We start from the raw sequence: 17,282 nt of genomic DNA, 5'->3' as shown, positions 1-17,282 counted from the left end.
TAGGGATAAAAAAAAGTATAAATTAATTTGAATGTATGGATAAGTATATTATAGAATTATTAAGCTCATTGTAAATGAAAATAATATGAAATATGACAATTAGAACTAATGACTTAAAAATTAATTTATAAATCTCAAGGACTACTTTCTAAGTTTTGATCCCCAAAAAAAAGTACGTTATTTTAAGATTTTCCATATACAATATTATATTAAAAACTATAAGAAGTAAAATGAATTAATAAATATTTAAAAGCTTGTAAATGAACTTAACTGAAAAAAGTACCAATGTAACAATGGAGCAGAAGTTGCATAATTAAAGTTATATTTTTGTTGGATTAAAGCATTAGAAATCCTTATAATTAGGTGTGCATATTTTTGTAATTTTTACCTAAAAAAATTTCATAGGACAACGATAATACAAAAAACATATAAGATCAAAATTATGAATTAAGATATTACTTGAAAAATGTTGTTACATTTAGCATTAAAAACTAAAAGCCTTGCGTTGCTTGGAATATGTAGAATTGGGACATTAATACGTATTAAATAATTGAAACAAATAATTTTAAATTAAATAATTTTTTATGTCAAAAAATTAATCAATTTCATTTTTCAGGAATGTTTCATACAGCAAAAAGTTAATGTTTTATGGTACTAAGCTGTTGCAAGTAGAATTTGATTTGTATTAGAGATACTTAAATTTGAATGCACAAAATAGTAACAATTTTTTAATTATAAATTTCTTTTTGCTCGAAAATTTTTAATTATAAGTTAGACTCTTAAAATATTTCAGGTAGAAATTTAAACAAATATAAATATATGAAAATCCTTGCAACACACAAGAAAAATGTTAGTTATATCTATGCCAATATCATATAATCCCAAATTTTCATCTATGAACTCTTGGGCCATAATAAATTAGGCCCTTCGTTAGGACTTTCAATTGATAGTAAGAATTAGCGTGATAACAGATGATCCACACCCCTCATTATTAGTATCCCATGAACAAAAAATCAATGGCCTTGTCAGCATCGAGTTTCGGTCACAAACCTAAAAAATGCGCCGTACCAAAAGTCCATTGGTTAATATGCTTCGGTGAGTCGCTATATTGTTATTATAAACTTTTTCACCTAACCCACTCCTACTACGTCCATATTCATAAATTGTTTTGTAGCTATGTGCTCTCATACTAGACCCCGAATCTAATTCTATCATATGGAAAGGATTAATAGTGCGGTCTATGATGTATTGGGCCGTCTTCTAGCTTTCGTCCCCATTTTGGATGGTGACTTTATATCACCTTTATATCCCCATTTAAATGTATGTGTCTGCATATATATATATATATATAAATGAAAAGCGAAGGTTTGAAGTGGATGTTAATCTTTTTTATAATAACAAAGACCAGAAAGATAAAGTCGTTGGATGAAATTTGGTAGGGGTAAGAAGCATTGAAATTGATTTGTTCCACCATAAATAGTGGCCATTAAACAGCCACGTGGCAACCCTTAAATATTGTTCGGAAGACTTATTTTACGCGTTCGACCGGTCGACTCATCTACTCGATATTTTTTCCATTTTCTGTGAAATGTTATTTGTATGATCGCATAAATCTGTATAAGCGACTGTCCTCGATAAAAAAGACCGGATCAAGACATTAAATCGATGCAGTTTTCCTTTTTGTCGTAGTTACGGTCTTTCAGGATTCACATCTAAGTCGTATATATCACTAACATCATGTCCATGATCAAACATGGTATAAGTGTCAACCTCACTTTCGAAAAAAAATGTAACGCTTCCATGGTTTTGTTATGAGGTTTTGTATGGCAAATATATATACCTTGAGGCTCTTAATAATGTGCTATGAATTTAATGAATTAGGGTCTTCTAAAAGTTTCCCTGGTAGAGCTGATAATCAGTAATAATCGTGACGAATTCTTCGGTGATCTTTTCTGGTTTTAAAAAAGAAAGAGCAATGTGAGATTATTGGTTGTATCTAAATATACCCATTGTAAATTAAAAAAAGGTGGATGGCGAGTCGGTCAATAAGAATACGACATACATCTTTAAGAGCAAAAAATTCCAGCCATGCAAATACATTATCATATCATCGATGATCTAATCATCATTGATTATTATAATGAATTTTTAACCGACGATCTGCTTAGTATATTGTAGTCATCCCATGATTATTGTTTTTGCTTATATGTCTCCATATGCACATTTGGCACTATTCATTACCAATATCTACTGTAAAACCCTCTATGCCAATATATATTTGATAAATTCTGGTAATCTTGTTCAGGGGAAAAAAAATCTAGTAATTTTTCGAATAATCGAGTGGACTAATACGATTATCGATTAGGGCCTTTCAGTCGAATAATTGCTCGATAATCATTCAATACGCAGGAAAAACCGTATTTGCCGCTTGATAATTATTCAAATATCTAATGACTTGATAAATGTTGTTGAGAGCACTATTGAAATGGCGGGCAATGGGACGGTGACTTACCAAGGAAAAGAAAAGATGTACCTTTCAGACAATTTTGATTACCCAAACTGCCCCCGAGAGCCAATGTTCGTCTGCCCCCCTATAGAAGGGCACTTTGGTAACTTCACAGGAACAGTTTTATAGTAGCTGCAAAGCCATACATTACGTACGCGCCCTTAAACCTTCCAGTGAAGGCTGAGAGGTTCATAGGAAATGGATTCTGGGCAATCTAAAGAAGAAGATCTGCTCTCTCCAAGCTTCAGCTGCAGTTTCCCGGACGGAACTGACGGATTCCGGCCATCGCCGAAGGTTTTCCGGGGAAAGTGCCTGGTCTCGGGCCTTCCCTAACAAGTGTTGTTCTGTCTCACAATCGTATAGATCATCAGCTGCTGATCAGAGGCAAAACAAAAGGTCTCCTCAAATCTTCCTCTACTCTCTGCTCTCTTTGTAAATCGGTTTTTTGGTCGATTGGAGATCTGTTGGAAAGCTTTGAGCTTGTATTCTTATATAAAATATTTAAAAGACTAAAACATATGGTACACAAACATTTTCAGATTTTGGAACTTTTGTCGATCTCATCAAGCAACGTAGACCAACCCGGAAAAGGGTACTCTTATTTTAGGAACGACAAACAGATAACCCGGATCTTGAAAGATCCAGGCTAGAAAGTTTCTGTAGGGAGTTTGTCGAATAATTTCCTCAGATGATAGTTTTGTTTCATCATAGAAAATTGTCTTTTGTGAAGAAAAAATAAATTGTTAGGGTGCTTATATGTGCTGATATACGAGACAAAATCAGATAAGAAGTTTGGTATCATATAGTTTGTGGGGCAATTTGTTTCGGCTTAATTTGAAAATAGCTGCTTGGGGAGAGTCCTCGGAATCAATTTTCTGCGCACTTTGCCAATGTTTTCTCAGCAAGCAAACAAGTTAAGGGTCATGTTTAAAGTTCAGCAGTTCCAATGGGTTCTGATGCTTTTTCAGCATGGAAGTTTTGAAAACCGAAGCCCGGGAATATTGTCAATCCTGCGTGTTTACGTCACGATCTTTACTGTTCATCCTGGTCTTTAATTGCCGACTTCTTTTAGATATTTATTCCTGGTTCGTTTAGATCTTTTACAAAATATTAGATGTTCACCCTAAGTACTAGACGTACTGGTTTCCATTCCATCCAGGACACAATGATAAAAAGTAACAGATTTCCTTTTTTCCATGGTCTTGCCAGGAAAGATATCTGTTTCAGATTATTGGTTTAATAGTTTACCTTTGGGATTGATTTGGATGCAGAAACAATGACTTTCTTCCCATATCTACTCGAAGGACTGGCTAGAACTGTGTCGATCAAGAGATCCAGAAGTTACGGAAACGATGTGGGGAGAGAGGCAGCGATAGCCTTGGCAAAGGAAGCGAGGAGGAACGAGTTAGTGCTGAGCTCTACAGGAACCATCAGGAATAACAAGTCCAGCAAATTCACCTCCGTTTGCTCCAAAAGAGGCAACAAAGGAATCAACCAAGACAGCTTTGTCGTGTGGGAGGTAATATGTCAGATTAATTTGGTAGTTTCATTACCAATATCACCAATATTGCTTGAATACCTGCATTCGATGACAATCCTCTAATCTGAAAGCTTTGTTATTTCTGCTGTTCTGATTTATGGTTGCACGTTCTGTTGGTAGGATTATGGATTTCAAGAGGACATGATGTTTTGCGGGATTTTCGATGGTCATGGTCCTTGGGGCCATGTTGTAGCGAAACAGGTCCGGCAATTACTGCCTTCTGCTTTGCTATGCAATTGGCAAGAAACTATAGCTCTAAGATCCCCCAGTGAGGATCCTGAGGCGGATTTCGAAAGCCTTAGTTGGTTCGAGATCTGGAAGCAGTCTTACTTGAAAACATATGCTGCAATGGACCTGGAGCTGAAGCATAATCGCAGAATCGACTCGTATCATAGTGGAACAACTGCTTTGACTATCGTAAAGCAGGTCCTTCCCATTTCAATGTCCTGTTCCTTGTTTTTCATTTTCGAATTTCCCATGCTTGAGTAACGAAGAAAATGAAGATTCAATATCTGAATACATATCCCACATATCATATCTCATAATCTAGTCTATCCGGTTTATTGCTGTTGAATGAACTTGTTGCACGTATTCTTTCGTTTTTTATCGAGAAAGAAAAAGATGGAAACCTGACTGGTGCCTCAGAGTTTTCCAGAGGCTTATTTTTGCTGATCGAGCTCTATTTCTTTCTGCTTACTAAATCAGGGTGATCATCTTATCATTGCAAACATTGGTGATTGTCGGGCTGTCTTGGCTACTACTTCGGATCACAGCTCGCTACTACCAATTCAACTGACTGTTGATTTTAAGCCTGATTTACCCCGTAAGCTCGATCTTTCGGTGTCCATCGCCATTTCTGAATATGATGCATTTCGAGTGTCTATTGATCCTATATTTGTATAATGTAGAGGAAGCAGAGCGAATAACGCAATCAAGAGGAAAGGTATCCAGTTCACATGACGAACCCGGCGTGTATCGGGTGTGGAACCCAAATGGTGAGACGCCGGGATTTGCGATATCGAGAGCCTTCGGCGACTATTGCGTGAAAGAGTATGGCCTAATTTCCGTGCCTGACGTGACCCATAGGAAGATAAGCAGCCAAGACCAGTTTGTTATCTTGGCAACAGATGGGGTATCCTTCGATCTCTTTGCCGTTAATTCGTTAAGCAACAAAAAATAGCTAACCAGATCAGCTTATTGTGGTTCTTCTGATAAATTCCGCACCATTCCATACAAAAGGCTAAGTTGCTTTCCTCTCTTTCAGGTGTGGGATGTAATATCGAACAAAGAAGCTGTCAGGATTGTCAGCTCGGCCCCAGATAGGGAGAAATCCGCGAAGAGGCTCGTGGAATGCGCCGCTCAGGAGTGGAAGCGCAAACGACGGGGCTTTGCGGTGGATGATATCTCAGCTATCTGCCTGTTCTTCGATGCTGCATGGACTCAAGCAGCGAACTATAGCTTGAAGGTCACTAAAGAACTTAGTCCATAGGACGGATAGATTGCTTGCTGGTTTTTGGCTTTTCCTTCCTCTGTATATAGTATAAGCCTTCGTGTTCGGGGTCATGTATGCGTGTCGGAAAAAACAATAGGTTTAACAAAAAGAAAAGATTCATGTTCACTCTCGATATCTATTTCAACAAGTTAAAAAGACATGGAAGTCAACAATGGAACAGCAACTGCTCCAAGTGCGTGGCAGGACTTCATCCCGAAGTAATAATCCAAATAAAAGAAATTGCTAGTAATATCAGTGGACCGTAGCCAAGGTAGCCCGAATTTATGGGTGGATAGACTTCAAGAAATTGGATCAGACATGATCATTCATTAACGAAATAATCGGGCTCAGAAGGTGGCATTGGAACAGGTTTTTCTTTGAACTTACGAAGAATGCCATCCACCTGCTAGCAGGGGTCATTGATCAACAGGACGAGCTAGGCGGTAGCCCCAGAGCTCCCCAGACCTCAACTACGACGGTGATTGCTGGCGTTGGGACACCTGGTATAGGAAAAAAAAATCCAAACACGTGATTAGGATAACTTTAGTCCGATGATGTAAACAAACATAGCACAATAACGACCCGGCATCACTGGCACCGGCATCAGCGACCCGGGCCTTATCACCGGCCTTAACATCAGCAACACGAGACAGACGAGATCATAAAGAAGCAGACATTTATGGAGGAGGAGAAGAGAGAGCAGAGAGGGGGAGTTGGGATATGGTTATTGGTTGGGACGAAGTATCTCTGTTTTCGTCCCACATCGGTCAACGAGGGATCCCCTGCTCTGCCTGGAGCTTATAAAGTGAACGGACCGGGGCAGAGGTCGTTCTTAACTCGTCCTGTCAGGGGTGAGAGGCGGCCTGCCAATGATCGAATAGAGACGACGGGCCGTGCCGACACCTACGAGCAAACGAACACACCTTTTGCGGCGAGTGGGCCACTACATCGCCTTACTTTGCGGTGGGCCCGCCCGCCAATTTTTGGAAGCCTACCTACTAGGTGGGCTATCACCATCCTTAAAGCCCAAAGCCCAAGGAAAAAGAAGCCCATTTGATTCTTCGTTTTGCGATTTTTAAAAGTCTGCCTAATATGATGTCTAATATGATGAGCTACGAAGTCATTCTCAAATCAAGGGTTCAATACTTTTAGCATTTGTCATTCGCTCGAGGTTATACAAATGTCTTGTTTTTTAATTTTTATTTTAAGTTCAAGTGTTAAATCGTATTTTGTATAGTTTTGTATTTGTACTAAAGTACCAAATATATTAGTGTAGCATTATATCATGTTAGAACTGACATCTAAAAGATGAAAGAAAATTTATAATGAAGTCATACATACGCATGTAAGTGCCAAAAAAAGAAGAAGAAGATCCTTATTGACTTGCAAATAGTTTGCTGAAAAGTTGAAACGAAATAGGTTTGGGAAATATTAGTTTTGCGAAGTAGGATATATCGTAGTTTTCTTTTTAAGTTTTATGATTTAATATAATTGAATATAAACCATGTTATATCTAATATAATATTTTTTTATAGAATACTATTTTATACATGTCCTCCTAATGATTTGCATTCTAAAATTATCTTTTAAAAATAATATTTTTAAAAATGAAAGTCAAGAAAGAGCACTAATGTTAATTTTCATCTTTTTCACTATTATAAATATCCATTTCAATTTAGCTTAGAATCTTTTATAATTTATTCATAGTTAAAGATGGACAATCCACTTGATGAAGAACCAGTTGAACCGCGATCTGTTGACACCCAGGCCGGGTTTGAAAACATTGAGGTGTGTCATTTGACAGCTGAACCGGGTTAGAAAACATTGAGACTATCTGACATACTCGTGCGGGTTCGAAAACATTAAGTCTAATGTAGGTTGAAATAGGTGCAACAAATGTTTTTCATTTCATACCTCACAACTACAGGCTACATCATTTTCCAGTTCTCTTATCAACGTCTCCATCATCTTTTTATACATTGGCATATAATGATCATTTATCATGGTCTTTGAGAGCCGAATCCTACTGTACAGTTCTCTCGGCGTCTCATAAATCCCGACCCGTTCCTCAGATGGCCCGTCAGGGTCTACCTCGGTGTCGCCGGATGAACTGGACAGCGAGACCATATGCATGATTCTCCCAGGAGGATAGAACCGATGGCTTTCCACCTCATCCAAAGAAGCAGCCTGGTCCTGGTTCTCGACTGCATTTTCCTCTTCGGTGATCTCCTTGGCAGCAGCCGCTTCTTCTTCCTTGGCTTCAATGTCGGGTTCAATCTCCTGCCTATGGAGCTCCTTTTCCAACTCAAACCAAAGCTCACCTTCTGTTATGCCGCCTGCTCCTGCCGTGTGGACTTGATCTACTCGAGAAAGCTCCTCCTCCTCTTCATCTGTGCTGTCAAGCTCAGAGACACCAGCGGAGTTATAGTCGGTCTTGTTATGTGCCGACTCAGGAGCAACCTCTTCGGTTGTGAGAGTCTCAGAGGTGGTTTCGATTAGAAGAGAATCTTCCGACAAATCCTCCACTTTCGAGCTTGACAGCATGCCCACAATGCGGCGGCGCTCACCCATGCATGACCATGATGATAGTGATGATCGGGTCCGAACTACAGCTTGTGCAACGTTCTGTGCACGCTTCATCACACCCTATATGAATACACCAAGCATAATCTAGTCAGTTTCATCAGAGTAAGCTTTCACAATATTCTGTACTATCTCCACTGACTCCTTTAACACTGATGCTAACCTGAGTGCGGGTGGATACTGGCCGCAGAAGAGCACCAGCACTAGCAACCCGGGCTTTAGCGCTGGCTATGGAGGGCAGATGAGATCCTAAAGCAGTTGCAGAGCGATAAACTACATTTAAGACCCTCGTACTCTCCACTTGGTTTCGCAAATCATTCAGCCACGATGAAGCTGTCACCTAATATAAAACCCAACCATTGTTACATTACAGGAGCAGAAACTAAAGAAATTAGGCAGGCTCTGAAAAGAAAGAAAGAGTGGATGAGAGAATAGCAATGTCAGTTCCTCAAAGGAAAAAGCTAAAAAGAGTTTCAGTACCTGGGAACGGAGGTCATCAACAGAAGAAGCTGAAAACGTGGGGACCAGATCAGAGCCATTAATTATAGTAGTTACGAAGTGCTTCCCTGACTCTGCCAAATCCCACGTCATGCATGCGGCTGCAGGTGAAAAGGAGCAGTAAGCATTACTCTGAATACATCATATATTGTTTTTCTTCATTCTCAGCTTCAGACCTTGTTCATAAGGTAACATTTTCATAGCAATGCCGAGAAAGATACTCCACAATAGATGCTCATACCAGGGGCAAAAGTGACACAAATGCTCGAGGAAAACTCCTTCTGTTCTCTGAGGATATACGTTAGCAAAGCAGCTGTACCACCACCAAGTGAATGCCCGACTACCTGGACATGACAATAAGGCATTGAACTTACAGTCTCAATTGAATAACTAGCTCAGAGAAACAAGAGAAAAAAATAGAAAATCTCAAATTGAAGGAGACCCTCTGTCCTTCCCAGTTAGCATTCATCAAAGAGTATGCTTAAGGGAGGATAACAAAATTTACCTTAATTTTGTAGTCTGGGCATTCAGCAAGAGCGCTAATCAGGAAAGGAGTGCTAAGTTTTGCAATCCAACGAGCAGCAGCGACCATCCCGCAGTGTGCATATCCTAATACTAGATTGCTTATCCCACCATCATGTAAAACCGAATGGTGAAAGGGGACCACAGCACCAGTGGCTGCAGTTAGAGTATCTTTGATGCTGTGTGTGCCCCGAATCAACAAAAGGAAACACTTCAAGTTCTTGTCGCGTATGATGGTGAAAGCTGGCTTAAGAAGCTGCAAACATCGGCAATTCAAAGGGAGCTTTAGATACCCTTGCTGGAAGAAATCCAGCAGTATACGTTTTAAGATGCCGTACGAACAACAGAATAAGCATAAACAAAGGCTTCGAGGAGTTCTGTTTAATACAAATCACCACCCTTCTCCTTTCACTCTCACACTAAACAGAGTGGAGGTAAACAGAACGCACTAGGTGCAACATTGTATTATAATATAGAGTGTATCAGAGCACAGCAAGATCAACTCGGTTCCAAGAGAGATAAAATCAATTTTTTGACAAACAATAGTTCCAAATGAGAATGGATTCAGCCACCCTCAAAGGAGGTAATAAATTAGCATTAAGGTAACTGTGCTTCAGGGCCTTTGCCCGTTTAACTACAACTTACCCCAGCCTTAGGCTTCTGAAGGAGGACGTCTTCTTCGGAGTACCCAGAAGACTCGAGGAACACCGGAAATGGCTTTTTCGAGAACAGCATACCAAGGGTCAGCAACCTCAGGAGACTGTTCACCTCAGCAAGAATCTCAGGGCCTTTTAGTTGCACACAGTTACTCCCAGCATAGACACTCGCAACTTGAATGTCACCCTGCACGGAAAAAAGTTGTCGACAACAGTTGTCTGTCTACTCAAGCTCCTTCATTTCGACAATGAACTACAGCAAAAGAACTAATCTTCATAGCCCCATTGATTGCATTGCTTCCAAAGCTCGCATCGAAATCCAAATCAATCAACTGGGACAGTGAAAAGCCACTGAATTTCCGCTTACCTGCCTCCGCATCAGGTAATTAATCCCAAATGCCAGGTCCCCAATCGGCCACTTCCCCAGGGTCTCCGAGTATGTGAACCTCAGCGTCTCCGACAGCGTCGCGATCGTCTCATAGAGCGTCGCCGGGGCCTGCGCAGGGCGCCGGGACAGCCTCCTCTTCACGGATCTGCTCGATTTCGACAGGTCCCCGCCGCGATCACCGGTCTCCTCATCGGGCGACGCCAGTGTCCTCCTCACGACGAAGTAAAGCAGCACGGCCACTCCCGCGGCGGTCGCCATGGTCCCGGCCGCCATCGGAATCGCCGCCGGCGCTCGAGCTCAGCAGCCTCACAACATCAAAGGGGCAGCTCCTCCGAGGCTATTAAAGACGGACTCCGGCAGAGAAAAAGCGGCAGAAGCTGAAACAGCTAAAAGGGTATAACCGGCTTTAATGGAAGAGGTGAGATTCGATGCTGAAGAGGGAAAGGAAGAGGGAAGGCATCGTTATCAATGCCGGAGAAGGAAGGAAAAGATAGAAGGAACAACGGAGGAGGGGTTAGCGAAAGGTTACTGCAACTGGCAACGTACTTGAAATTACTGAAACAGATATAGGACGTAAAGGTGTGTCAGCCGCAATGTGGATAAGACGGTGAAGGGCATTATCGTCATTTTATACGGCTAGGTGTTAATTGGTTACATAGGCATGTTTGATTTAACTTAATGAAATAAGTGTTCAAAAGTTAATTACAAATTAGTTATATGAAAAAATGAACTTGAGAGTGAGGAAAAAAATGAGAGGTAAATGTCTAAATTAATTAATTATTAAGTCAAAAAGTACTTAATAAGTTGAGTAAAAAAATTTAACTTTGATGAAATAAGTCTTTTTTTTACTTATTGGTGCATTTAACTCTTCAAAGCACATTTTTTGAACCTTACTCATCTTCTTATACTCTTCTTTTCTTAATTAATTACGCGCTTAATTTTTAAGCACTTAATTTAAAATACGCCGCTTCAGTAAAAATGTTTTGTAATAAGCATTAGCATGAGCATTTAACGTAAAACATAATTAAAAAAGGTAATAATGCGCAGAGACATTATGCTAAATTGAGTAATTACACTAAACCAAAATCTTAGTGAGAACTTAGAATCCTATATTATTGATATTTATTGATTGCAAATCGTTAGCAGTGATACTAAGTTTGTTTTTCGCTGCTTATCCCAATATTTGAGAGTTTAATAGGCCCGATTAAGCTAGTTTAAGCTAAATCTATCCATTAATAGGTTAAAACTCCACTAGTTATATATTTTCTTTATCCACCAAATTTGAATCGATATTTTGTTTAAAAAGATCAACTATTGAACCGTAAACCAATTCATATTAATTAATATTAAATATTTTTTATTTGTGTAAAAATGGGTCTTTTTGTTTTTATTTGACTTGTAATCAGGTTTTGTGGGTAGCAACTTACGATCACCTCGATTAAGTGCTTTGCATTCGTGTAGAAACATCAGAGCCAAGTATTACATAGCTTGTGGGATAAGGACAGGGTAAGTTAGTGGGGCCCACGTTTGTGGTGGCGAGGTCGTCTCCGTAGGTCCCGCCGCGTTCGGGGACTGCGAAATGGCTGGATCCAACCTTCTGGCCGTGGGTCCCGCTTATTAGGTATTTACGCTTTTGTGAAAGCGACCTCGCGCCTCCTCGACTTCTTGGCACAAAATACTATCAAAATGTTCAAAAAATTATGCGAGACCATGAGTTGAACTTGAAGTAAGTCATCCTCCGGAGTCTGGGCATCGGAGTGTCTCGAACTTAGAAAATCAAACACAACCCGTGGTTCGAACACCCTTTGAGAGCGAAATAGGAAGAGTCATGCCAGCTTAGATGATAAAACATATGCTAACATACAAAATTTTCGCCTATCGAACAGGCTGTAACTGCTTTGAGGACTTCCAAGACCAGTCCGCGCACATTCATCGGTGTATGATCTTACGTAACCTCTTCTGCTTGTGTTATCTGAACATGAGCTCAAGAGCTAGCATGCAGCGAGAGATTCCCGGTTTCTGCGACTCAATTATCGTTCTTTGGCTGCTTCGTTTCGGGGATCTTCAGCATCCCGCCATCAACCAATGGCTGCAGCTCTTTCTTGGCGAGTTTACGAACTTTAGTATCGGAGGACTCCAAGAACGCAGAAACCACCTTAGAGCTGCAATGAGAACATCAATAAGAGATCAAGGGTGTATAAGTGGCAGAGGAGAAAACCTCTTCGGTTATAAATATTGAAAAAACGGTGTCAACTTGACCACGTAAATGCCGTTGATTACAGAACTGCTTCCTCCTTTCGGTGATTAGTCTCTTTTAATTTCCTAGAAAAATGGACCCTGGGAAGTTACCTGTGACCTTGAGCCCAAGTTCCGCAATTCCCTTTCAGAGCTTTCTCCCACAGCGTGCTGGCAAAAGCTGGGCAGTCTAGGACAAGCTTTCTGATTGTTCGACTGGAATGGAAATTTTCGAGGACGTGCTCCTCTTCTGCGTCTTCGGACTTAGGATTAGCTGCAAGAGCCGCTATAGCTTCGTGCAGGGAGCTCAACTTGTCACCTAAGGTCGGGAGGAGAATGCCACCAGCCCCACCAGTAGCAACCTGCACATGTTTAAGAAACAAGTCCGCGATGATTTAACTCTTTAAATAGGCAGTCAAGTTATAATTAGAATATACTGGTTGACAACTGCAATTCAGTAATTAGATTATAGTTGTTACCTCGTAGAGGACTTCCTTGCCAAAGTTCGACGTAAGGAGCTCCTCCGCATTCTCAATACACACATTGATGAGACTCTGAAAAGAAGTATTACCACTCATTGACTTGTCTATGTTGTTCATTCAAAGTGCCCCATCACTACAATCAGAACTTCAAATCCTTTGGACTGATGAACTAATCTAATTTCTTTTTTCAAAGTAAGCTTTTCTGATTAATCATTTAGATTAAAACGCAAATTCTAACTAGATACCTCTGCAAGGCCACTATTGATCAACAACTCTTGCCTTCTTAAAGAAGGATCCTTTTTTCCACCCTCTGCAGCGCGAGAAGCCTCCTCATGATTTTCATCCTCACCAGCTTCGTCCTCAATCATTTCAGCATCATCATTATTTCTGGCCTTACCAGTGTCAGTGACATGCGCTGATTTTGTTTCACCATGGGCGTCTGAACCATCCTGATATAGAGAAAAAGTTGAAGCAACTATGGATGCTTTGCTTGTGTAGCTCATCGTAATAATTCGAACAGAAAGTCCGGACTTGATTTTACCTTGGAACTTAGCGAAGCAACAGCTAAATTGAGAGAGGAAAGATCGTTGGGACTGAAATATCGCGAACAATTGGGGTGCAGGAGCTGTAATAATGGGCGCCTTGCATTCTGGAAATCAAGCAGATCATCCATAATTAGCAATAAAGCACCAAATTGATACGATGTATCAAAACAATGGACGAAGCTACTAAAGCTCAGGTGATCCGCCTAAGGTCTACTTCAACACCGTCCGAAAATATTCGAAGTTGAAAGGAGATATTAAGTAATATAGAGGATATGAAAGTACCATCAGCAGGATGAGAAGAAAGAATGAGTATATAAACCTTATCAAGAACTGCCTCTTTTAGAATTGCTTGAAGCTCACGAATGACTATCTATCACCCAAGAAAAAAAATTAATGAACGTCAGTGCAACATAGTGAAAGCAGAGAGAGCATCCACAGAAGAAAGTTATTAGAAGTAACCTTCGTAACAAGTTTCGTATCATCAACCACTGAAAAAAGGCTAACGAGCACCTAAGACAAGGCATCAAACACAAGTTTTATTGCAAATGTAAGGTAGCTCTATTCAGCAAAGATCTAGACAAGCATACAAGTATATGATCTTGAAAATGTGAAAACTGCTACTTGAGGAATGAGCAAAAACTGGAAACTGAACCAACCAATGTCCCGCATTGATCATGAGCAATCTTGCTGACATGACCTTTCATTCCCTTAAGTATTTTCTTTCTTTCCTACAGACAGTCATGAGAGACAATATATCAACAACAGTTAAGGTTCCACGAAGTGAACCACTGAAAGTAATAAAACTATGATTTCAAAATTAAGTTGAATGAAATCAGGCCAGCAAAATGAACAAACCTTTGCACTTCCATGCTTTACGCACAGAATTCCAATTCGAGATCCCTCTCCAGTGTGGATCATTCTAACAAGGAGAGCACCTGATAACTGCTGCAGCACGTCTGCTGCTGAGGACTGAAAAGACGACAAAAAGTAAGAAAAGCAACCCGTCAATATTGCAGCCAAGCAGCACACAAGATTACTCTCCAGAAATAATTTACATGACCTTCTAACTAAATTACCTTATCAGTTATGCCCAAGTACTCTAGCAGAACCCTGTGGATAATTGAGTGATCAACAATTCCTTTCTCTAGTATTGGTTGTATCACGCTACTCATGTGCCTTGCTACAGAAGCTTTCTGAAGACCAAGTTTTGAAATCACCTCTTCCAATCTGGTAGATGCATAAGGTATAAGCACGGAACAGCAGCAGAATAAAGAATGTGCATTGACGTTCCCCCACCCACAACCGACCAACCAAAAAGAAAAAAAAAGAATGGGCTATTTAACGCAGCAAGCTGCGGAGGAGCACCAGTAAGCCGAATATTATAATTCCATATGTGGGTCTTAGAATACAGATGGAGATAAAAACCCAACCACCACTTCTAACACATTAAATCTTTGGAATGCCACAACCCTGATGATAGCCTCCAGGCACATAACTTATGAATGCCTAAAAGGTCGTCAACTGTCTGACCAAATTCAGAAACCGAATAAACGGTTTTACAACCCTAAAAAATATGGCAAATAAGGTCTGACGTCATTACAAAATAGCACCAAATGTCTGATGTTGTAGATCTTAGCATTAATGACAGAGAAAGCATGAAAGAAATAAAAGCAGAAAAAGGTTCTCCAACTTTCTGCTATAATAATTCAAATCACAATTAGGTTTCAAGAGAAAAAGTCTAGACTTGCATTAATATTCTGTCAACTTAAATAATGTTATCAACAAGAAGCACTTACCCGCTGTACTTCGTTGTGACCAGATCCTTAAACAGTTGTAGCTCGGTAGAATATAATTCCATCAGAAGCTCTTGTTTTTGGCTTGCATTTCCCAATTGGTATGCATGCTCAACAACTGCCAAACAATTCATGCATTATAACTGCTTCATTGGGCATACTTGGTAAAGAATAGTATCCCCCAGTTACTATGAAAGAGTTTTCCCACCTTGGAGGAGAATCGACCAATTACATGAGATATATTCAAGCAATTAACCGTTATCGCATGTTTCCATTGTTTTTTCTCAGAGTCACTGACCTAGGTTGCTCCTGGGTAGCTAGCCTCAACATAGCATCATAAATTAGTGGGACTTGAGTTGTATTTATCACTAGGCACTAAAAAGACCCCTGACATGCAAGCAGAGGCAGCAAGAGCGAGCTACTAGCCCTTCTTCAGAGCCTCAGCTGAGTTCTCCAGAGAAATAGGTCCTTAATCTTATAAAGAAGCAAAATCATCATCACATACCGACAGACCCAACCATGTGACGGAGGAGAGATGCAACATGTCCATGGAGTGAGGAAATAAAACCCGCCAGCTGCTTTTTAGATGCTGCAACAGTGTACAAAGAATAACTAGAATTAGAAAACAGGGCCGTAAAGCCGGGAGAAAGAACAAGGCAATAATTTTTTCTTTTCTAACATGATCTCATCCGTAAAAGATTGCAAACAAATATTTAAGCTAGGCTCACCATTATCTAGCATTTTGTTCACCAGATGGACGGCGTAAGTATTGCAGGCGAGAGTGAGAAAATGCGGCTGAAGTTCCTCGTACACTGCATCTCTTTCAGCTTGTGAGCAGTACTTCACACAAGTCTAGAGAAAAAACAGTCAGGCCACGACAGAAGGGGAAAAAAAAAGGATAGAAAATTTGATTACGAAGTGCTGGTGGAATGGCTGGAAATTCAAGAACCTGAAGAACCCGAGACGAAACATGGGAAGCAGCAATCTCGGAAATTTTGCCCTTCATCTTTGTTAGAGCTTCACTCACTAACCTGAAAATAACTATAATATGTCAAGATGAAACGAGAGACCCATCAAAGCCTATTGCCGATTTACTAAAGACAACTGACCGTGATCTATCCTCCTTGGCAATGTTGTGCTGTCTCATTTTCTCCCAAAGTGACGCAAGCTCCTAAACAAAGCAAGGCCACCCAACATAAGAACATCATGAAAGTCCTCGCATTAATTAACGTTTCCCAATATGGTTTTACAACCGAAGAGAATAGGGCTGCTCACTTGCTCGAGAGTGTAATGGCGCTTCCTCTTCTTCTTCCGAAGCTCGGCGAGCTCCTGACGAAACCACAGACACCTAATTCAGTTCCATATACTTGAGAAGCAGTACAGAGGGTGTCATCCGCTGCAATGCCATCCCAAAATTCAAGAACTAATCAAAACCCAATTGACCTTAGCACGTTGGCGGCGCTCTTTCTTTGTCAGAGGCTTCTCCTTCCCGGCATCCGGTTTCTTGGGCTTTGACGGATCATGCTGCTTTCTCTGTTGCAGTTGGGGCGGTTTACCGCCTTTGTTTGAGCTCGGCTTTGCGCTAACCAGCTTAGCCTTCTTGGTGGTAGGGCTCCTGGCATCAACCTTACCATGCTTCCTCTTCTTGAATTTCTTCGGTTGCTGGTTCTCTGCAGCCATCGCTGAAATCCCCGAACTCGTTCCAATGGCTAGGGGGTTTATTGTAGCTCCTGCTTGAGAAATCAAAATGAATTGTCAGACAAAAACCGTAAGGAATGGGGATTGGACAGCCCGTCTGGTTAGGGTTTAGGGTTTTAGTTGCCGCAGTGTTCGTCAATCGTCATCCATAGAGGAGGAGAAACTCATGGTTCGGGTCGGAGCCCCAGATACCCGGATCTCTTTTTGGGCCGTGTTGGGCCAAGCCAGTTGGGCCTATGGGAATACTAGGAAAACAAGAAAAAGAACAAAAAGAGGGGAAAAAAATAGAACTACTAAGAAATACAAAGGCGGAGTATGAAAGACTAGTGTAAAAGAGAAGCTTC

General features: G+C 40.6%; 3 protein-coding genes across 3 annotated transcripts; 1 reads left to right on the top strand and 2 right to left on the bottom strand.

Moving 5' to 3' along the window:
- The first annotated feature begins 2,652 nt into the window (after positions 1-2,652).
- LOC116206645 (probable protein phosphatase 2C 34) lies at positions 2,653-5,671 on the top strand. The gene is made up of 6 exons (XM_031539434.1): positions 2,653-2,902; positions 3,778-4,025; positions 4,167-4,472; positions 4,752-4,869; positions 4,955-5,178; positions 5,311-5,671. The coding sequence occupies exons 2-6, from the start codon at positions 3,783-3,785 to the stop codon at positions 5,533-5,535; spliced, it is 1,116 nt and encodes a 371-aa protein (XP_031395294.1). The 5' UTR covers positions 2,653-2,902; positions 3,778-3,782; the 3' UTR covers positions 5,536-5,671.
- Positions 5,672-7,412: 1,741 nt separating this feature from the next.
- On the bottom strand, positions 7,413-10,723 carry LOC116208781. The gene is made up of 7 exons (XM_031542340.1): positions 10,165-10,723; positions 9,787-9,984; positions 9,125-9,397; positions 8,861-8,963; positions 8,602-8,720; positions 8,285-8,461; positions 7,413-8,184 (listed from the first exon to the last, which is right to left on the bottom strand). The coding sequence occupies exons 1-7, from the start codon at positions 10,456-10,458 to the stop codon at positions 7,447-7,449; spliced, it is 1,902 nt and encodes a 633-aa protein (XP_031398200.1). The 5' UTR covers positions 10,459-10,723; the 3' UTR covers positions 7,413-7,446.
- Positions 10,724-11,872: 1,149 nt separating this feature from the next.
- Positions 11,873-17,074, bottom strand: LOC116208758 (pumilio homolog 24). Its single transcript, XM_031542309.1, has 17 exons — positions 16,684-17,074; positions 16,516-16,569; positions 16,350-16,411; positions 16,190-16,271; positions 15,969-16,092; positions 15,746-15,829; positions 15,244-15,358; positions 14,524-14,674; positions 14,303-14,416; positions 14,104-14,175; positions 13,907-13,957; positions 13,767-13,817; positions 13,444-13,551; positions 13,148-13,351; positions 12,900-12,974; positions 12,535-12,782; positions 11,873-12,347 (listed from the first exon to the last, which is right to left on the bottom strand). The coding sequence occupies exons 1-17, from the start codon at positions 16,918-16,920 to the stop codon at positions 12,212-12,214; spliced, it is 1,968 nt and encodes a 655-aa protein (XP_031398169.1). The 5' UTR covers positions 16,921-17,074; the 3' UTR covers positions 11,873-12,211.
- Positions 17,075-17,282: the final 208 nt, after the last annotated feature.

Source organism: Punica granatum, chromosome 5 (genome assembly GCF_007655135.1).
Source record: "Punica granatum isolate Tunisia-2019 chromosome 5, ASM765513v2, whole genome shotgun sequence".
Lineage (NCBI taxonomy): Eukaryota > Viridiplantae > Streptophyta > Magnoliopsida > Myrtales > Lythraceae > Punica > Punica granatum.
Note: the sequence above shows the minus strand (reverse complement) of the source record. Positions and strands in the feature narration are given on the sequence as shown.